At 48.2% G+C, this 22,770-nt stretch overlaps 1 protein-coding gene across 1 annotated transcript; it reads right to left on the reverse strand.

The window, feature by feature from the left end:
* Window positions 1-2,545: 2,545 nt before the first annotated feature.
* On the reverse strand, window positions 2,546-6,003 carry LOC120652448. Its single transcript, XM_039930273.1, has 4 exons — window positions 5,484-6,003; window positions 4,833-5,366; window positions 3,309-3,362; window positions 2,546-3,218 (listed from the first exon to the last, which is right to left on the reverse strand). The coding sequence occupies exons 1-4, from the start codon at window positions 5,559-5,561 to the stop codon at window positions 2,628-2,630; spliced, it is 1,257 nt and encodes a 418-aa protein (XP_039786207.1). The 5' UTR covers window positions 5,562-6,003; the 3' UTR covers window positions 2,546-2,627.
* Window positions 6,004-22,770: the final 16,767 nt, after the last annotated feature.

The raw sequence follows: 22,770 nt of genomic DNA on the forward strand, positions 1-22,770 counted from the left end.
GAGGCAGGAGTCAAGGTGTGATCCGCGTCGGACGAGCGGGCGTTGAAGACCGTTGGAAGCGGGCGCATTGGGCACAGCATCTCCGGGGCACGGTGGGAACGCGTTGGAGCGCGTCGTGCGCGCCCGTGGCGGAGGTGGCGGCGTCGTGGTGAGTAGTGTGGGTCGTGGGTGCGTCCCTGGGGCTATAAAGCTCCGCTGTACTCCGATGATGATCCTTGCGAGTTGAATTGGAGAGCGGCGTTCGTTGCCGTGCGTTTGAGCGCGAAATCCATCTCGGGTTACTGTTCATCTTCAACCTCCCGCCACCTCAAATTCACCGCGTCCGTGCGCTAATTCGTGAAGCTAGTTGGTCGGGGAGCTCGAGGGTGGTGAGGCGCGTCCGCTGCGCGCAAGAACCCGAGCCGGCCACGCTGCGCGCAAGAACCCGAGCCGGCGGTGGCCGGAGGGGTGACTTCACCGTCGACCCCCCGCGGCGGAGCTCTGTTCGAGCAGAGCGGCGGCGGCGATCAGAGTTCGGACGGAACTCCAACATTATGAACCTTTGCTTGGCATGTCGTGCATAGGTGCCTCGTCCGCCAGGGTGCATGCGTTCACACTTCACAGCTTCTTTCCTTTATGCTTCGAAGAAGACGAAAGCAAGCGACTTAGACCGATGATGGAACGGGACGAACCCCTTATTTAGTTAAAAAATTTTAAATTTTAAATCTATCACATCGAACAGGAATCTTACATACATAGAGTATTAAATTCAGACGAAAAAATAATTACATAGTTGGCTTGTAAATCACGAGACGAATCTAACGAGCCTAATTAGATCATAATTAGATACTAAATTGCTGCAGTAACTGCTGCAGTAATCATATACTAATGATGGATTAATTAGTCTTAATAAATCCATCTCAAAGTTTATGGACGAGTTCTGTAATTAATTTTATAATTAATATATATTTAATACTTCAAATATGAAAAATTTCCATTTTAAAAATTTTACACATGTAACAAGACAAGGGCGAAGTTTCTTGCTCGAAAACTTTTGGTGCCGTACGTCATTGTTGGGTGGGAGCACACTACAAGTCACCGGTCGTTCGAAGGATCCTCTCTTAGGGGGCTGTTTAGTTGGTGAAAATTTTTGGGTTGGGCTACTATAGCACTTTTGTTTGTATTTGATAAATATTGTCCTACTATGAATTAACTAGACTCATAAGATTTTTCTCGCAATTTCTAACTAAATTGTGCAATTAGTTATTTTGTCTAACTACATATAATGTTCCATGCATGGGGAAGAAATTTGATATGACAAAATACTGTAGTACTTTTTGGGTTCCTTTTGGAACTAAACAGCCCCTTAGACTCGACACGGCAGACCAACAAACAAATGGACATCGCCATCATGTGTCGTGTGTGACGCCCAGGACGCTAGCTCCTCACTGTCGATCGTGTGAGCATGCGAAATTTCGAGCGAGAGACAGCACGCCCCCAACGAACCTGACATGTCAGACAAAGTGCGAAAGCAATGTTGGTGTTGTGATGTAATTTGGTTTTCTAAAGGCGACATGCATTGTGAAACTCGTCAGTCTTCGGCTCAATCTTGGAGAGATCACAACGAATATATACCACGTACTTCACATGGCTGGACACATTGGTCAGGACAAATATATAGCAAGATTTCGATCAGCGACGCGCACTCTGTTTTAGAACACAGAATTCATTTAGGTCTGGCCTTGTTCGGTGCATCCTGGATTGGAAGCGATTTGGTGTATTGAGGGCGTTAAAATTTTCCTACAAGCGTACTCTGTTAGCAGGTTGTAACCAAGATTTTTTTAAGAGTATATAATATAACTCGAACACTCGCAACGCATGTACACTCACCCCTATAAATACACATACGTAAATTCTACCCCAATGACAATCTTCGAAGACCCAATAGGCTATCTTCGAGACTGACAAAGTGACTACAGACGTGTCGTGCCGATGGGAATAATCACCTACCACAAATGTCACGTCTCGTGTCGACAAAACCCAACACCCAGTGTGGATGGAACCGTTTGCACGGTCACCAACACGCGGGTGGAGGACGCATCACCCATCTCCGTCGCCGCCACCTATGTCGCCGCTGCCGCAGTCGGTGTCGCCCCGGTGTATGCCTCCGCGCCGACGCCCGAAGGACGCGCCGTCTCCCACTCGGCGCTGGCGTCCCTGGCCGTCAGGTCCTCCACCGGAGAGTCCTCCACTGGAGACAGCTCCTCCTCTGCCCAATCGATGTCCTGACCCGCCATAGGGGTTTTGGGGGAGTTGGGCGCGACAGTGAGAGAAACTTCCGCGTGGGGCTCGGACCCGACGTCCTCCGAGGTCGGCGCCGAGGGCGTCTGCTGCGGGACCACCTCAGCAGAAATTCTGCCGCGCTGGACGTCCGACCCCTCCGACGCGGAGCCGCTCAAACGCGCCCCCACCAAGGACAAGGAGGCGACCCCCGCAGACGCTTGCTGTCCGACGAGGGACTTCTTGGGCGCCAGCAGCGACGAGCCAGTCTCCGGCCCCACTGTGAAGACCGAAAACCGACGACTATAAGAAAAGAAAGGAGACATAGTGTTGTACGTATCTCGAAAAAGGGGACTTGCACGAATCACTTACCGGCAAGATGCCGACCTCGGCCGCTTAAAGCTACGCCCGCGAGATGCCGACCCGGACGGCCCTGAGCGCTTTCCCAAGACGCTCACAGCCGACTGCGGGTTGGCCGCCGCAGCGACCCGACAGGATTCCCCAGTTAGCGTTGGGGAAGGGACTGCGCTCAGCACCCCCATCACGGATGGCCGCGAGCCGGTCATTCCAACCGCCCGGCTGGAGCTGCCCGCTTCCGACTGGAGGGCGACGAGATCAGATGCCCCTGCTGTTTGCAGGGGCGGCTGCTTGTCCTCGTCCTCGTACTCCTGCATCAGGGCCGCCCGCATGTCGCCGCCGACGGCGGCGTCCGCGCCGACATCGTCCGCGCCATCATCGTCGTCGTTGTCGTTGCTCACGACCTCATCTTCGCTAGGCACGGCTTCGCCGGCCCGTCGGGGCCGTGCGCGCTCCTGTCTTGCGGTCTCCCGCTCGATGTTCTTCCATCTTCTGTCATCCTTTCTCTTTTTCCTCGCCTCGGCGGTGAGCCGGTTCACTGCTCGCGTAGCCACGTCCTCCGGCAGCAGGGCCTCGGACTTGCAGAAGGGCCCAAACCGAGCCTGCAGGTAAAACGCGAAGATCTGCTATCACAACAGCAAGGGAGAAGCAGGGAAAGAAGAGCGCGGGGTTGAGAGAACGCGGGTGCTTACCAGTCCAACAAACCCGTCCTCCGGGCGCTTCACCGGTGAAAGTGATCGGGTGCTCTAGCTTAAGAGGGGGAGGGGGTGAATTAGGCACTAATAAAAACTTAGACCTATGGCTCCAACTAGTTTGCACAAAACTTAAACTAAAACATGCTATCAATATGTGCAACTAGGTTGTTCTAGTGTAAAACCCCTATCCCAAAAGAGTTTAGCAACCTATAGCCTTTCCTACCAATAAACTATTTTATGAAAGTAAAGTCATACAAATTACTAGAATGAAATGCGGAAGCTTAAAGAGCGGGATAGGAGATAGCAAACTCTTGACGCGGGTGTTTATCCCGTGGTTCGGTTAGCCACAAAGGCACACCTACATCCACGTTGTTGTAGCACTCACTAAGAGTATTGCTACTCGGCCACCAAGTCTCTTCCGTGAACACAATCACGGTCACCTTGGCCCCGGGTTCCACTAAGGAGCTTCTCCACAAAGGATGGGGTCTCCACGTCCCCCGCATAAAGGTGTCGTCGCCGCTCCACACCAAGTCGGAGGGTCGATGACGTTGCCGGCGAGCTTCACGCTCCAAGGTGCCGGCGCACCAAGCTCTTGTTTTGGTTCGCTAAAGAACCACAGCACAAAGGCTTAAGGCCTTGCAATCTCACTCACTAAGAGCTAATCCTTTACACAACACTCTCAAAGTGTGCTAAGGGCTAAGGATATGATCTTGATGCTTTTGTATGGCTTGGAGATGTTCTTGGGTGTGTGTGGGATGTCCAGCAACTCCAGCAATCTTCAAATGGCCAGGGTGAGGCGTATATATAGGCCACCAAGTCTTGTAGCCGTTGCTCCAACGGTTAGCTGAAAATCTGCGTACCACCGGAAGAACCGATGCCTCTTGGTGGGGTAGCGTCGGTTCATCCGGTCACTCATAACACGAAGTAGCCGTTGGACTCCTGACGGCTGACGCAGAGACCACCGGTTGAACCGATGCTTTGCACCGATGCCTCACCGGTTCAACCGGTGCTGAAAGAATCTTCTCCTGGACACTGACGTCATTACACCGGTGGTATGCACCGATGCCCCATCGGTTGAACCGGTGCTGAAGACACTTCTCCTGGGCACTGACATCGCCTCTGGTACAAAGGACGGCCAATGCATCGATGCCCCATTTTGACCCGTCGGTTCAACCGGTGCCTGTAGGCTGACTTTGCTTCGATTTCCTCCTGCACCAAACATCGTAGCGTCGGTTCTTCCGACAAGCGTCGGATGCACCGGTGCCCCTGGCGTCGGTTCTTCCGGTGCTCCTGATTCGAAGAGCTTTCAGGGCGCTGCCCTGAGACCCGCGAGGGGCGGCTCCCCCTCGACCCCCGTCCGCTAACCGGGTAGCGGAACCCCCGTAGGGGCTGCCCTTCGGGCCTTGCTACGCATATTTTCTCTTTCTCTTTGTCATCACTTGAATCTAAAAGTCTGAGAATGATCATCTTAACAATCATATTAGTCCAAGTATTGTGTTGTCATTCGATCACCAAAATCACTCGAAATGACATAAATGGTGTCATATTCGTTACAACCTGGTGGTCGGGACCGGGTACTCCGGGTGGGGCTTCGAACGCCTCGCGGATCCGCTGCCCGATCTCTGAGTCGCGAATCATGCCGATCGACATCACGCTGCCGAAGAACGAGACGTCGGGGCCCATCTGATATAGGGCAACGGTCCATGCCATTAGGGGCGCGACCCTCCTAACGTGATAGACCCCGACGACCCCAACGCCGTTGAGGCCGAGCTCCTTCAGATGTTGGATAGCACTGAGCAGGTCCACGAACCTATCCTTCTCCTTCTGCATGGGGCCGTCCGACCACTCACGCGGCACCCCCGCCATGGATTGGCCGGTGAAGATCGGAAGGCAGACGTGCTCATTATTCTTGACGTAGAACCACGAGCGATGCCACCCCTTATGCGACTTCTTGAGTAGAATGTCCATGTGCAGCTCACCCCGGTTGTTGCGGACGTGGACGTTGGCGCAGTCGATGGGAGGGATCACCCACACGTCCACTTTCGACTTCTGGAGCTGCACCAAGAAGAAGAACTTTCAGAGCTCGAAGTGGGGCGGGATCCCCAAGTAGCCCTCGCACAGCACGATGAAGGCCGAAATTTGCTGAATCCAATTGGGATTTAGGTGCTGCACCTCGATCTTGTAATGATGGAGCAGCCCCCGGAAGAACTTATGGGAGGGTGTCGCGAAGCCATGCTCGTGGAAGTCCATGAACTACATGACGTAGCCGTCCGGCGGTGATGGCACCCTCTCACCGCTGGGCAGCAGCCCCTTCGCCACGAGCCCGTCCAGGCACGAGCGGATCGTGGTTGAGGGGAGCCACATCACCATGATTGGCGAGCGCGGGGTGGAGCTTGGAGCACGCAGGAGGTTCGACGGTGGCGAGGGCGGCGAGGCAGGCAAGGTGAGCGTTTCGATTAAGGTTAATACGAACGATTGCAGCCGAACAGCCCCCATGCCCCTTTGTGGTTTGCTCCGGTTGCGAAGTGGCTCGAATACTTCCTCCGGCCATCACCCGCCGCTCGCAAACATCCTTCTAGCACCAAGCTCTGGAGGACCGACATCCCTCCTCCGGAGGGCGAACACGAGCGAAGAAAAGCGCCATAATTGTGTGGGCAATTTGGGGCAAAAGTAAGAAAAAGAATTGGCGAGGAAGGAGATGTAGGGGCACTACGAAGGCTTAAGGGCAAACTCGGTTCAAAGGGCATGTTTGGATGGTGGGGTAAAAGAATAAAAGGGGTAAATTTGTCTTCTATTTATCTTTAAAAATCTAAATATATAGGGTAAATGTGATCCTTTACTCATTTGCTCCATCTTTACCCATTTACCCCTTAGAGGGTGTCAAATTAGGGTAAAATTGGGTACATGAGAGACATTGATTGCTATTTCAACTATCTTTATCCTCATTTTACTCCTAAATCCAAACATCTCATGGGATAAATTAGTTAGAGTATAAAACATTTATCTTTAGATAAATCTTTACCCTAAAATCCAAACAGGGCCAAAGAATCCTACCTCTACACAAAGTGACATGGTGCCTCACGAGGGAAACAGGGCACGCCCTCAGTAGGAGCAACCCGATGCGACGACACGAGATAGGCCCAGACCAGACCCCGGACTTGCCAGACAAGTGGGCCCATCTGACCACCGTCCACCCCCGACGAGTCTTGTCCAAAGGACGTGCACCCATCAAGCAACCGCTAGAGGATGATTACTCACGCACCCGCCGCAATAATGGACGGCAGCTTCACGACCCATCAGGATAAGCGGGCCCACGCCTGATGACGCACTCACTAATAACCCTCTAAGTGAACCTCCGATTTACTAAGAGGATCGGGGGCTACAACCACTTGGTGCTCTCAAAGCGCACCCAGCGGATGAAGCGACATGTCCCATCGAAATATTGAGCATGCACCTACCGATGCGACCCATGAACCAGCGAATCTCTGACTCATTGAGAGGCTCGGGGCTATACTCAACGGTAGCGCTGGAAAAATAGCTCGTGACTTGTAGCTCGGCTCGGGCTCGGAACGGCTCGGCTCGGAGCAGCTCGCGAGTTTCAAACGAGCCGAGTCGAGCCAGATTTTTTGGCTCGCAAAAATAGCGAGTCGAGCCGAGCCGAGCCGGCTCGTTCAGACTCGCGAGCCGGTCGAGCCAGATTTTTTGGTTCGCAAAAATAGCGAGCCGAGCCGAGCCGGCTCGTTCAGACTCGCGAGCCGGCTCGCGAGCTCGACCCAATACAGTTTAAGAATAATTTCACGATGATTGATGAATTAATTCTTCATCATTAGTGGTATAAATTAATATTTATACACATAACATAGTAATTTGTATGTACATAAAAAATATATGCTACATAATTATTGTTATCATTCAAAAAAAATAAATAAATTTATTTTAAGTTTAGTTCACATTATTTAGTGTGGCTCGCGAGCCGGCTCGCAAACCTCCCCCGAGCCGAGCCGAGCCTAATTTTCTGGCTCGCAAAAATAACGAGCCGAGCCGAGCTCGGCTCGTTCACTTGCCGAGCCGAGCTCGGCTCGGCTCGTTTCCAGCCCTACTCAACGGGTGCGCTCGCATGCTCCATAGGAAACTGCAAAAGAACGACGAACAGGTACATCCAAGCATCAGACGTCCCCTGCCACGCAGGTACCCCCCGCGTGGTCCGACGCAACCACAACGGGAGTCGGAGGCTATTGATGGGGGATAAAAGTATCAGGTACCCCTTAACACTGGCTAAAGCTAAATCCCGGGCTAGGGAACATAAAGCTCGGGTGGCGAATGCTGGAGTCCAATGACCCCGAACACGGCCAAGAAACTGGGAAAGGGCCCAAGGCCCACTAGAAGGCACCCAAGGCCGTGTTTGGTTTGGCTGAAAAAAATTTCGCCAAATTTTTTTGCATCTTTGACAAAAAATTTAGAGTAGTAAACGAAGTCTAATTACAAAACCACCTCTACAACCCCGTGCAAATCGCGAGACGAATCTAATGAGGTCTTTAACCGCGTGATTAGAGGATGATTACTGCAGCATCATTGTAGCAAATCATCAATTAATTACTGTCATTAGGTTAGTCTCGAAAAGTTACATACATTTCTAAAATTTTTCTGCAAATAAACATCATTTAGTACTCTATACATGTGAGATTCTCTTTTCGAAAAACGTGCGCGGAAAAATTCCTATAGTAACCAAACACTGCCTAGAGACTTGGGAGTCCGATTCTCTCTCGCCCGTTTGTAACCCCTACTGCAAATTGAGTGTAAGAACACGAGCAACCCGAACTGGGCGTAGGGACTTTCCGTCCGAACTAGTATAATCATTATGTCTCACCTTGCATTACTATTCAGGCCCGTGACGCGTGCACAAATTTACGGTGATACCGAACGCCGACACCTGCCACCGTTTTTTTTGCCCCAGGACGCCCTTTCCCTCACCGCACGGCTTCCAAGAGGTGGTCATCTTCATGTCGTTCCTGGTGTCGGGGCTGGTGCCGCCATTCTCGCCATTCATTGTGGCGCCTCAACCCCAATGCCATCCACATGGTGCACCTCACCCCCAACCCCAATGCATCCTCATGCTAGCGCTCTACGCGCATGACTGCGAGATGTTTGTGGGCGTGCAACCTCGATGGACCTCTTCCGCAAATTCTTCAGCCTCTGCTGGCCAGGATTGGTATCACGCGGTCCGTACATCACCACCCAAGCCCGTACAGTGGGCGGGTGCTTCTTCCGGAGGCAAGTGGGATAACTAGGAGCGGTAGTGGCTGTACGTGGAGATAGCCAACGACTCCGAGCGCCTGCGCCTCCTCGTCGGCCCAGCGACGAGCAACTCCGTCTGGATAGAAGTGCCAGTGTTGGAGGCCCGGTGGAATCCGATCCTAGCTCGGTTTGGCCAGCTTACCCAGGCTAGACTGACGAGAGCGATGGTGGCAGCGGACTTCTTCCGCCGCCGCCTTGCTCCATTCCAGTCACATATCCACCCGGCGTGGTTCTACACCGGTGATGATGACGATTGCCGCCTTGCGCAGGGCGTAGGGGCCACTCTGATGAGGAGGCGATCGGGGTCTGGCTGGACATGGTCAAGGAGGTGACGGACCCCTCCATAGCCCTGCTCTCGAAGGGGATCACACCATGAGCGAGGACCAATATTTTAAATAGCGGATTTTTCCTCTTAGCAGCTACCTCTTTCAAAGGCTAGAATGGCTATAGCGGGCTATAGCGGAGGCTAAGACTGTTTAGCGGATTTACAAAAGTCACTTCTTCAAATAACAGGTTGTGTTTCAGGGCAGATGCTATGCTTGATGCACCGCCTATGTAATTAACAAAAAACATAGCTATCAGCAGACAGCATGTAGCATTCTTGATACAAAACTATGCAGTTAACAAAAAAAAGCTATCAGACTATTATGTAACAAAAATATGGAATAAAAATAGAATCTTCAGTTCTTATTTCTCTAGTTCGTTCCGTATCTCTGGTACTGATCATTTCTGATTGTTCAGGCTGTGCGTGCTGTATACAGCCATCTAAGAAAGAAATCATGGTGTAATTTGCAGCTAGGAAGAAGATCTGGCTGTGCAGAACAGCCACAATAATGACTACCGAACAGGCTCAAATCTACTCTCCTGGTCTACTATTCTACTAATCTATCCTCAATCTCTCGTTCTCAAAGACAAAGCACGTTGTTCTTAAATAAAAAAACAATGTTTCGAAGTATGAAACATGAGCTAATTTAGGAGAACAGATGGAGTAACTTGCCTGCTTGTTGCTCTGGCTGTGACATGGTGAGGATCTTGCATATCGTTGCAGGCTAAGTCGGCGGCTCGGGCAGGTCGTCACTGTAGGTCGTCGTCGCAGGCTCCGTCCCCTTGCTCACCGCACCGTGCTCGTCATAGGTCGCCCCCTTGCTCGTCGCAGGTCGTCGCCGTTTTTCTGGAGAGAGGCAGAGAGAAAGAGGTGGCTGCAAGGAGACTGGCGAGAAACTAGGGTTTTGGTCTTTTATGCTGGGAGAGTTGTCATGGGTGTTAAGATCAGTTAGTGTTCTAGGATCGACTAGACACGGATCAAGAGGGGTATCTTCCATCTTTCCTTTTCACAAGTGCAAAAGAGTTCCTAGATCTAGAACACAGAGAGTATATTAGAGTACAGAGAGAGGGAGAGAGAGACCATCACCACCGGAGGAGCTTGAGGCAGCCATCACAGGTTCGCTGATGAAGATCTGCTCTAGGGCAGCGGCGAGCGATGCAGCAGCTGCACGGTCGTGGTGGCGTTGTCGTGGACGGCGCCGACGACGACGAACCAGGGTTGATGGTGGCGGCGGTGAGACTTCCCACTGCTCCAGCGCCTCTCTCTAGATCGGCTAGGGTTAGGGAATGTGAGTGAGGGTGCTGGCGGCGCGACGAACCTCGTGTCGTGTGCCCCGGCCCCTCACCCCCTTTTTATTTTGGCGCTGTGCAGCGGGGGCCCACCAACCATTAAGGGTTGGGCGCCCCCGATCAGGGCGCGGATTAAGGCCCTAATAGACCGTTGGGTCTATTAGGAAGGAGATCAATCCAACATTCTCCCCTTTGATCTCACTTTGTACTTTAACTTTATACTTTAACATGAAATTTTTTCCTTTAGTTGTTCCATCACAGATTGATAAATAGAGCATGCTTTATCGTCACGGTCCAAGACCGATAGACTCAACAGCTACCATATACATCACTGTTTTGAAACAAATTCTTTATCTTTTGGGCCCTTTTTATTCTCCAGAAATCACAGGCTTTCCCTTAAACCCATGCCGGCTATGTGTTCCATGAACACATTGGGTGGTAAGCCTTTAGTTAGCGGATCCACAAGCATTTTCTTTGTACTTATATGCTCGAGTATAATAGAGTGATTCTGGATTTTCTCCTTCACAACATAAAACTTTATGTCAATGTGTTTGGCAGCACCACTTGACTTATTGTTGTGAGCATAAAACACTGCTGGTTCATTGTCGCAGTACATTCTGAGTGGTCTTTGAATGCTGTCTACCACTCTTAAACCGGGTATAAATTTCTTTAACCATTCAACCTGCCCCGAGGCCTCATAACATGCCACAAATTCAGCGTACATGGTCGATGATGCAGTGACGCTTTGTTTGGAGCTTTTCCACGATATAGCTCCCCCTGCGAGTGTGAACACATAACCGGACGTGGACTTTCGGTCATCGATGTCCCCCGCAAAATCCGCATCTGAGTACCCTTCTATCTCTAGGGAATCAGATTTTCTGTATGTTAGCATGAGGCCTTTTGTGCCTTGCACATAACGTAATGCTTTCTTTACCATAATCCAGTGTGCCTGTCCTGGATTACTTTGATATCTGCCAAGTATCCCGGTAACAAAAGCTAAGTCAGGGCGTGTACAAACTTGAGCATACTGTATGCCTCCTACAGCTGAAGCATATGGAACCGCTTTCATTTGATCGATCTCATACTGGTTCCTGGGACATTGAAATTTCCCAAATCTATCGCCCTTGACTATTGGAGCAGGTGAAGGCTTGCACATATGCATACTGTATTTCTTTAGAATTTTTTCTAAGTATGCCTTTTGTGACAGTCCTAATACCCCCTTTGTTCTATCTCGGTGAATTTCAATTCCCAATACAAATGAAGCTTCACCAAGATCTTTCATATCAAAGTTTGAGGACAAGAATTTCTTTGTCTCCAGTAGCAGACCAACATCACTACTAGCAAGTAGAATGTCATCCACATATAGGATCAGGAAAATAAATTTTCCACCTCTGAATTTTGCATAAATGCAATTGTCCTCCTCATTTTCTTTAAACCCAAATTTTCTTATGGTTTCATCAAACTTTAAATACCACTGCCTAGAGGCTTGCTTTAATCCATAAATGGATTTCTTTAAGCGAGTCATGTTTTATCTTGTAAACCCATTTACAGCCTACTGTTTTGGCTCCTTTAGGAATTTTCTCTAAGTCCCAAACACCATTGGAACTCATTGATTTCATCTCATCCTTCATAGCTTCCAGCCATTTAGATGAGTGAATACTTCTCATGGCTTCTTCATACGAAGTGGGATCACCCTCCATATGAACCTCTTCTGTATTATAAATTTCATAGTCGCTAGAAATAGCCGACCTTCTTTCTCTTTGTGACCTTCTAAGAGCTACTACTTGTGGCACATTTTGTGCCTCAACTTCTGGCACATTTTCCATAGGGGGCTGTAGCACCACCTCCTCATGTCCAACCGCGGGTTCAGGCTGTTCCTGGATGACAGGTTCCAAACCTTCGCTCACAGTTGGTATGGGTGGAGTTACGACAGGTGTTGACACCGTAATAACTGGAATAGTTGGCGCAGCAACAACCGAAGAAGGTACTGACGTCACTATTTCAGGAACTTTTGGTGCAGCATCAACAGGTAGTGAGAAAAATGGCTCTTGAATCATAGGAGTAGGCACATACACCCGCTTCTCCTCAAGGTCAATTTCTCTAGGTACCATGCTCCCCCTGATCATTTTACTTTCTAGAAAGACAGCATGTCTCGTTTCTACAAACTTTGTATGTCTGTCTGGACAGTAGAAACGAAAACCTTTCGACTTTTCAAGATAGCCTATAAAATGGCAGCTTACAGTTTTGGAATCCAGTTTTCCAATATTTGGATTAAACACTTTAGCCTCAGCTGGGCTCCCCCAGACCCGTAGGTGAGTCAGTGAGGATTCTCTTCCTGTCCATAGCTCATACGGCGTTTTGGGCACCGATTTGCTTGGCACTCTGTTGAGAATATGGATGGCGGTTTTCAACGCCTCCATCCACAGACTCAATGGCAATGAGGAATAACTCATCATACTGCGCACCATATCCATTAGTGTACGGTTGCGCCTTTCAGCTACTCCATTTTGCTGAGGCTCCCCCGGTGTAGAGTATTGGGCAACTATTCCATTTTCCTGTAAAAACCTCGCAAAAGGTCCAGGAACTTGTCCATAAGGGGTATGTCGACCGTAGTACTCCCCTCCACGGTCTGATCTTACTATTTTAATTCTTTTGTCAAGCTGATTCTCAACCTCAGTTTTGAATATTTTAAATTTATCCAATGCTTCAAATCTTTCTTTGATTGGATAAATGTAACCATAGCGGGAGTAATCGTCTGTGAATGTTATGAACGAATCATATCCATCCACACTTTTCACAGGAAACGGTCCACATATATCAGTGTGAATTATTTCTAACGTTCCTGCACTTCGTTTGGCACCCTTTTTAATTTGCTTTACAAATTTTCCTTTAATGCATTCAACACATTGTTCAAAATCAGAGAACTCTAGCTGTGGAAGAATTTCACTTTTCACTAATCTTTCAATTCTCCCCCTCGAAATATGGCCTAAACGACAGTGCCATAATTTCGATGAAGTATCTTGAGTTCTCTTTCTTTTCTTTGTTTCTTTCTCTGACAAGGATTCATTCACATTCACATTACATACAGAATGCACTTTATCACGCATAGATAATAAATAAAGATCATTGTAAAGGACAGCATCACCAATACAATTATTATCAAACCATAGTTCACATTTGCCATTCGCAAAATGACAACCAAAACCATCTGTGTCGTGATACACTGATCAAGTTTCTTTGAAGCGAAGGAACAAATAAAACATCTTTTAATACAAGCATGAAACCATTAACTAGCTCGAGGGAGACATCGCCAACAGCTTCCACATCTGCTTGTACTCCGTTCGCGACTTTAATTTGTCTTTCGCTTCTTAGCGTAGTCCTTGTCGAACGGAATCCCTGTAAAGAATTTGTAACATGCACAGTTGCACCAGAATCAATCCACCAATTAGATTTAGAAAACTTTAAATACAGGGATTCATTAACAAATGAAATTACATTCTCACCATTCTTTGCCATTATCATTTTTAAATAAGCGGGACAATCTGCTTTGCGATGCCCCTTGTCAAAACAGTGGAAGCACTCATCTTGTGCTGGAGTGCGCTGTTGCTGATACTTCTGTGGCATAGGGGCTTTGTCTTTAGCTTTAGAGGAAGAAGCAGCTTGGAAAGGCCTTTTCTTGTTATTATGCACAAAATTGACAGACCCACCATTCTGTTTCTTGAGTCTATCTTCCTCTTGTGCACACATTGCAATTGCCTTTTCCATGTTCCACTTCTCTGGCTGTGAGTTATAGTTTACAACGAACGTTGCAAACTCTTTTGGCAGAGAGGCGAACACCAGGTGCACCATAAACTCTTCTTTGAGATCCAAGTCCATTGGTTTGAGCTTGGAGTTCAAAGCACACATCCCCATGATATGATCTCTTATCGTACCGGCATTGCCATAGTACCTTTTTGTGACCAACTGCTCTATGATCTGTGTGGCATAAGTCTTTGAAGAACCAGTAAACTGATTCTTTATCTTTGCAAGGTATTCTGCAGCTGAATCACACTCTCCAATTGAACCCAAAATATTAGGATCAATTGTGTTCTTTATAACTGCCACACATTTCTTGTTGGCGTTATTCCACTTTGTCTTTTCGAGATCATAAGCCATCTTTAAGGGAGCATAGTCCCTTTGCTTTTTCTGCCACTCAGCATCAGTGTCAGAATCTCCTCTCACTGGAGCCGGTGGCTCAGTGGGCTTTGGAGTGGTGATAATCTCATCCACTTCTCCACAGACGAAAGCAAGATCAACTTTCTTGATCCATTCACCATAGTTGTCTCCTTTTAGTGTTGGGATGTGACTGATGAATCCCATCAAATTCATCCCCGCTGAAAATTTCAAAAAATAGTGAGAACATAATAACAATAATTGCATGTAAAATTTCAACGTTGGTCAAAATAGAACATACAACTGTTTATGCAATTAAATCTATATCACCGTTGGGTAGAAATAGAAATAAATGCACAAAAACTATGAAATTACAGTATTGTAATTAACAACGTTGGTCAGAAAATTAACAATACTATAATCCTCAAAAATAACCTTTTAATCATGCTCTTAAACTTTAATTGTCTCGTTGGTTCGAATTAAAGTAAAGAACAACTGTAATGACTTTTGCAGCGGAAACATGTAGAAAATTTCTATTTTCAGAAGCAATACTGTGAACTTTTAGCTCTAAACAATATACACGTTGGTGCAAAATTGAATAGAGATCAAACTATAAACAAATTCATTCAAAAAAACTATTGAAATTGCTTCTGGAAAAATAGAAAAAACAATAAAACGAAAAACACTGTTCAGCAGCCCAGGAGCAAAACCGGCCCGCGGCCTGCTCGGCCACCCTTCCTTGGGCCCGAGGCCCGACAGCCAACGGCCGGGCCGCCGAAACGGCCCGCCGCGGCGTCTCCTCCCCCCGCCCGCATGGGCCGCCTGCCAGCCCAGGAAGCGAGGAGCGATCTCGACCGTCGATCTTGATCGGACGGTCGCCCGCGCTATTCCCCGGATCAAAACCGACGACGACGCGGCGTCCCTCAAACCCTAGTTCATTCTTTCCCTCCCCTTTCTCTCTCCTCGAAACGGAGGCGACGGCCGCTGGCCATGGTGGCCCGGCGGAGTGGGCAGGGCGGCGCCACCGTGGCTTGCTCGCCGGCGCGCGCGCTTGCCGGTGGGTGAGCGCGCCGCCGTCGAGCTCGCCATGGATGGCGCCAGGCTCTCGAGCCCCGCATGCGCAAAACCCCAGCGTCCCGGAGCGGCAAGCCGGCGGCTTCTCTGTGCCGAGATGTCCGGCGAGCGGCGGCGCAAACGCGTCCCGCGCACCGGTGGCGGCAGTGGCACGCGGACCAGGTAGGCCCCACGCCCTTTCACCTCTAGGGTTAGGGTTGCATTTTTGAGTTCGATTTGCAATCGATTCTCTCTGTTCTTTTCGATTTGCATCGAGTTCTTTATTTTCCTTCGATTTCTTTCGATTCATAGACGAATCCGTCTTTGCCCCTACTGGATCTATGCACTAGCATGACGTCTGATACCATTGTTAAGATCAGTTAGTGTTCTAGGATCGACTAGACACGGATCAAGAGGGGTATCTTCCATCTTTCCTTTTCACAAGTGCAAAAGAGTTCCTAGATCTAGAACACAGAGAGTATATTAGAGTACAGAGAGAGGGAGAGAGAGACCATCACCACCGGAGGAGCTTGAGGCAGCCATCACAGGTTCGCTGATGAAGATCTGCTCTAGGGCAGCGGCGAGCGATGCAGCAGCTGCACGGTCGTGGTGGCGTTGTCGTGGACGGCGCCGACGACGACGAACCAGGGTTGATGGTGGCGGCGGTGAGACTTCCCACTGCTCCAGCGCCTCTCTCTAGATCGGCTAGGGTTAGGGAATGTGAGTGAGGGTGCTAGCGGCGCGACGAACCTCGTGTCGTGTGCCCCGGCCCCTCACCCCCTTTTTATTTTGGCGCTGTGCAGCGGGGGCCCACCAACCATTAAGGGTTGGGCGCCCCCGATCAGGGCGCGGATTAAGGCCCTAATAGACCGTTGGGTCTATTAGGAAGGAGATCAATCCAACAATGGGCTCACAGTCAGTTCATTTCAGGTTTCAGCCCAACATGTTTATAGGCGCTAAACAAAGCCCCATTTAGCTGATTTAGTAGACTATTAGCAGCTAATAGCGGTTAAATTCGTTTAGCGCTAAAAGGAGCATTTCTTAGCCTTCTTCTTCGCCAGAGGCTATAGCCGGCTATAGCTAAGACTATAGCTGGCTATTTAAATCATTGGCGAGGACCCAGAGCGCCTCATCATTGTGGTCAGTCTCCCAGCAACCGATGAGCGAGGCCTCGCCGTCATCCCCATTCCACGCAGAGGTGAGGAGGGCACCGGTCCCTTCGGGGCGGTGCGGTCCTCCAGCGCGAGGGGGACTCTTCGTCTTCATCACCTTCCTCCACAGTCACGGTCTCCCAGGGACGCCGGGACGAGGTGCCCATCCACCATCGCGGCTAGGGCGGCCTCAGAGTGGCCATTCTCACCCAAGCGGCCATGGATCAGGTCTTTAACGTGGCGGCTCATGACCAGGTCAGGCTCCAAGTTAGGGTTCCACCGTATTTCACCTGGGTTTTTGTTGTACATTCCTTCCCTTTGGTTTGACATGTCGCCATTCACGGGGGAAAGGCCCCACCTGCACCGTGCTCACGATGTCACTAACAATTGAAACTATTATTATATTAGCCTGTGAGATTTCTCGTGTTCGCATACAGTAATGATATTGCATTACATTGTGATTTGATCTTGTCAAATATAGTGCTCTACGGAGCTATACTTGTTCTTCGATTTATCTTGAATGTCGAGTCATGGATAAATGTGGAATCATACATGAAGCAGCTTGTTGGAATTATTTGATCTATCTCATGGCTTGCAGGAGAAACTACCGGTTGAAGATAGGGTTAATCCATGTTATACAAATTTGCAACTTGTAAGTTATACCATTACAAGTCTTGTATTTCGAACTATGCCATTATAATTCGTTTGAATTCTGAAATATACTATTTTCAATTTGTTCGAATTCTGAAACATACTATTTTCTATAGTCTCTCACGACCTCGGGCCCCATACGTAGGCATCTGTATTAATATATAGATTAAAATGTCCCTGCTATAATCATCTCTCTCCACTCACTCGCTGATATCCAGCCCACATGTCATCCCCTTCCTCCATCCTTTCTTCTCATCTCCTCTGCTCTTCTTCATCTGTCAACCATATTATCATTGCAGCACCGTCGTGGAGGAGCAGTGCGTCGTGATGAGAATGGGTGGTGCGAGTTGGATCAGAACATAGGAATGTCATAAACTTACTTTAGAGATCCACCTCCTACAAGTAATTGAAGAGATAAGGTCCTGTTTGGAAGAGGTAAAGTTTAGTGCTAAACTTTAGTCTGTTTTTGAATTTTGGCTAAACTTTAGTCCATCCCCATTAGCACTTCTATTTGGATAAACTAGTTTAGCACTTGGATCTCAACGGAACCTAAACCATCCATGTATTTAGTGATTACCTGGCCATCATGAGCCATCTTGAACAAGCACGCGGTAGAACCGGAACGAGCCTGGGCCTTGCACATATATGGTGTGGCATTTTTTTGCTGGTGAGCAGTCATGCTAACATGCCCACTAACTCTTTAAGTTTCCTCACTTGCAAGCATAATGAAATTCAAGTAGTCCATTTTATATTTGTAATAAAAGCAAAATTATTTTTGAAAGAAAATAAAAGCAAAATTATTTATATTCTATTTATGCACGATTTCTTCAAAATAATAATATACACCCTGCCCCTGCAGAGGAATTTCGATATTTGACATCGGATACGCAAGTCTACCTCTTTTGACATTAAATCCACAGACCTTTGAAAATATGACATCGATCGTGCAAATTCTTTCAAAACGAGATATTTCGGCTCATTTTTGTGATTTCACGAATTTTGTTTATGTTTTTTCTTTACAAGACACATGAAGTACCCATTTTGCCCCTCACCTGTTCTTTTGGATCGTTGTACTTTCCTGGCCTCTCCCTCTCTTCTTTCCCGTGCTCCCCTCTCCTCTGTTCCTCTCCCCAGCTCGTCGCCGGAGCGCTGCAAGCCGGCCGCCGCCAGAGCGCCAGCCGCCCGCCCGCTCGCCCGCCAGCCGCAACTCCGCCACCCGCTCTCCCGCCGGGTGCTGCCGGAGCGCCGCCGCCGCCGCCTCCTTCCCCCACGCCGCCCTCATCCTTGTGCTTGGCGGCGGCGAGCGCCAGCCTGGACCTGGCGAGCTGGCTCACGGTCGCGGCCAGCTCGGCCACGCACTGCTCGCCGGCCTCGCGGCGCGCCTACAGCGGGAGGTCAGGCCGCGGCGCCCCCGCGGCAGCGCTCCTGCCGCGGGCTCTTCGGCGGCGGCCGCTCCGGTGGCGGACGGTCGGGAGAGGGCGCTCCGACGGCGGGGGGCCTGCAGCGGGCTCTTTGGCGACGGGGACAGAACGAGCAAGAGGCAGACGAGAGCACGGGCGGAGGCCAATGGAGCCGGCGGTGGATTCGAACGCACGAATGGGCAGTAGCGGAGCTTGAACAGAATCACAAGGGGGGCCGGTGTTACAGGAGTTCAGAAAACACCAAGTACTGTAGATAATTAAAAGTGCCATTGTGTGCTACCCTTGTCCAATTTTGAGTAACAATCAGCATCCATATCCAAAGTGGACTATACGACTAATCTATAAGCTACATACATATATAAGCTTCTTTGCACAAAAAGAAGCTGTACCAAAATATAACTTAGACACTACAGTCTATAGATCAGCTCTCCGGCTCTTTTGTTTCTTAAATTCTGCAATAATATCATCAAGCTCCCCCTCTATGTGTACCAGCAAATTAATGGCAAGAAATTCATCTTCCATCTTATTGTGTAACCTTGTCTTAATGATCTTTAGAATAGAAAATGCACATTCTGCGCTAGCTGTTGAAACCGGGAGAATGACAAGCAAACGAAGCAATCTATCAATCAAATTATACAATTCATGTCGCCTTGTAGCAACGAGGCATTGGCAAAGCTCAGTTAAAGTTCCAACACATTTTAACTCTTCACTATCAGTAACATCCACAACAAACGTCTCAATTGTAGCTCCAGGCCATTAATATCTTGTTGGGAAAAATCTGCTGGATAATACTTCTTTACCATCTCACATATGGCAGCAGCTTTGAAAGATCTAAATCCATGTTTGGGGATCAATGCTGCACTAGTCGATAAAAGATCCATTACCTTTTCATTGAACCTGAAATCTAGTTCTTGCAGTTGTGTGTCAATTGTTGCACGAAAGATTTCCACTCGGAAATACAACTCCTTACTAAAATGGTCAGGTTGACGTCGAGCACGATCACCACGCATGATATAAGTCTCCGCCATGTCAGGAATGTTAATACCATGATTCACACAAAACTCAGTAACTCTGAGGAAAAAATATTCCCAGCCATCATCTGATCTTAACTGACCAAGGAGCACTTTCGTTGAATGCACTAAACGAACAGCATTTACTAGGTCTTGTGATTTCTTTTGTAGAGCTTGACTGAGATCATCAGTTATCTCCATTACTTCTTTCATCATACACATGATGAATACAAATTCAAAAGATGACAGATAGTTGAAAGAAGTATCACCATCAGCACGATTTGTGCCCGCTGAAGAATCAGCACCAATTTTTTGGAGGACAGAACTTACTGCATTATACATATGCATAAGACTTGAAATCGAACTAAAATGGGAACCCCACCTAGTGTCTCCTGGCCATTTCAGTGTGCAGATCTGATTTGCCCCTTGACTAGTTTCAAGATCATCAATAGCTAACCTGCGTGCCATTTTGTCGTGTCCTGACCCCGCGGTCCGGATCCCAACTAGTAATGCCGCGTGTTTCCTCGTCTCAGATGTTGATGCGAGAGGCAACACAGTAACGCACGGATTTATCCTGGTTCCGGCCGCGGGCCCGTACGTCCAGCAAGGGGGTGTGCGAGGGCACTGTATTATCTTGCACCGGAGGTGCCTGTAGTAGGGGGTACAGGTGAGGCGAGAGAGGGAGGGAAGCTCCCAAGTCTCTGCTAGAGGAGAAGTTGATTGAGGCAAGTGCAATAGCGGGTGCTGAGTGTTGTATTCTATCGAGCCGGTCTGATCGCGCTGTAAGCATCTAGGCCCTCAAGGTATGTTTCGGTGATTAATGACAACCATTATTGTGACTAATGAGTTTGTGCAGCTTAATAGATCATTATCGCTCATTTGGTCATACGTCAAAAGAGGCCCCTCAATTTCGGTTATTCAAAAAGGCGATCTCGGTTTTCAACTTTTATATGTCAAGGCTAAGGATTTTTCTAGTCCTAAGTGTCACAAGGTTGAGAAGGACACTTAGGTTAGTATAGGTTTTATAGTTTTGTAGTGATCGCACTATTAAGAGGGGTTAAGGTTAAGTAGCTTGAGCATGGACATGGTCATTTGAAAATGGATGCACACTATGGTCACTCAGGTTTATAGAAGTTCAAATAAGTGGTTCTCAAACTATATCTCAAGAATATTTGGATTTCATTCAAGACTCAAATCAGAAAAGACAAAATCAGAAAAAGTCTATACACCGGTTTAACCGACGCTCTCAATTTTCTATACGTCGGTTAAACGAAGTCAGCAGAGTCTGGACAATTCAATACACCGGTTAAACCGACGTGTTTGAATTTAACGTCGGTGCATTAGTCCAGAGTTGGTTTTTTCCAGGGTATTTCAAGTTCTATACACCGGTTAAACCGACAATGTTTGAATCAAGACGTCGGTGCAATTGACCAGTGAGATGGTTTTTTAAAGGAATTCAGAAGTTGTACTCACCGGTTAAACCGACGATAGGTTTGAGTTAACGTCGGTGCAGTTGTCCAGAGACTTGGTTTTTCAGTTGATCAGTGGACAACTACACTCACCGGTTAAACCGATGATACGTCGGTTAATCTGCCCAAGTCATAACGGCTAGTTTTCAGAAGGGGCAGTTTACATTCACCGGTTAAACCGACGATGACTATTGGAGGGACGTCGGATTAACCGGCGCTAAGCAGTTTTCTGGCAGCTTTTCTCCAACGGCTCTATTCGTGTGAGCTGCCTATATATACCCCTCCAATGGGTCATTTTGCTACTCTTGACACCAGGCAACATCCAAACACTTATACTATAGTCAAGAGCCACCTTGAGCTTCATCATTCACATACGTGTTCATTCAATCAATCAAGAAGCAAGATTAAGGACTTGAGTAGAGAGAAGCTTGTGTGCATCCATTCTTGGTGATCGGTTCTTGCTCAAGTGAAGGCCTTAGCTTGTTACTCTTGGTGATTGGCATCACCTAGGCGATCTTGGTGATCGAGGTGTTTCTCGCGGAGCTTGCCAAGGATTGTGGGAGCCCGGAGAAGAAGATTGTACGTGGCTTGAGCTCCACCACGCCGGGATGGTGAATGGAGACTCTTAGTGAGCGCCCAAGTCTCGGTGACATGGGAGGTGACAAGACTCTTAGTGAGTGTCACAACGTGGACTAGGGGTGTGTGCCAACACATCGACACCACGGGAAAAAATCCAGTTGTCTCTTGCACTCTCTCACATTTCAAGCACTTACTTTCATGCAATCTTTCATGTGCTTGACCTTAGAGATCATAGCTTAGCTCTACCTTGCTTAGTTTCTTTTCTTAGTTAGCTTGTGTAGTTTGCTTTGTTTAGCTGGTTGGTGAATTGAGCCTTACTAGCTTTGCATAGGTTAAGGTTGTTTTAACTATCTTAGAAATTTGAAAAAGGCCCAATTCACCCCCCTCTTGGTCCATCGATCCTTACAATTGGTATCAGAGCCTCGTTGCTCATTTGGATCATTAGGCTTCACCGCCTAGAGATATGGCCAAGATGGGAGGTTCGCCGCCTCACTTCGAGGGCAAGAACTTTGCCTATTGGAAAGTTCGTATGGCCGCATACCTTGATGCGATTGCCCCCGAAGTGTGGTTGGCAACAAAGACCGGGTTCACCGGAACTCCCACCACGGAGCAATTAAAATGGAACGCTAAGGCTAGAAATGCAATTTTTGAAGCCATTAGTGAGGAAGTCTTTGCTAGAGTAAATGGCATGGACTTAGCAAGTGATATATGGAAAGAGTTAATTGAAATTCATGAAGGCTCTACAAAAGTTCGTGAACAAAAATATCACTTGTTTAGAGCTAAGTATGATTCCTTTAAAATGCTAGCTCATGAAAATTGCAATGATATGTATTCTCGCTTGAATGTCATTGTCAAGGACATTAATGCTCTTGAAGTTTCCAAAATTGACAGTGGCTCCATCAACCGCAAGATTCTCATGCTCCTTCCGAAGCCCAAGTACAACATTATCAATGCTATGCTTCAAAAGGTGAATCTTGATACAATGGAAGTGGGAGAGTTTGTGGGCGAAATTCGCGCTCATAAAATGAGTATCCTTGGTATGACCGAAGAGCCAACAACAAGCA

Source organism: Panicum virgatum, chromosome 1K (genome assembly GCF_016808335.1).
Source record: "Panicum virgatum strain AP13 chromosome 1K, P.virgatum_v5, whole genome shotgun sequence".
Classification (NCBI taxonomy): domain Eukaryota; kingdom Viridiplantae; phylum Streptophyta; class Magnoliopsida; order Poales; family Poaceae; genus Panicum; species Panicum virgatum.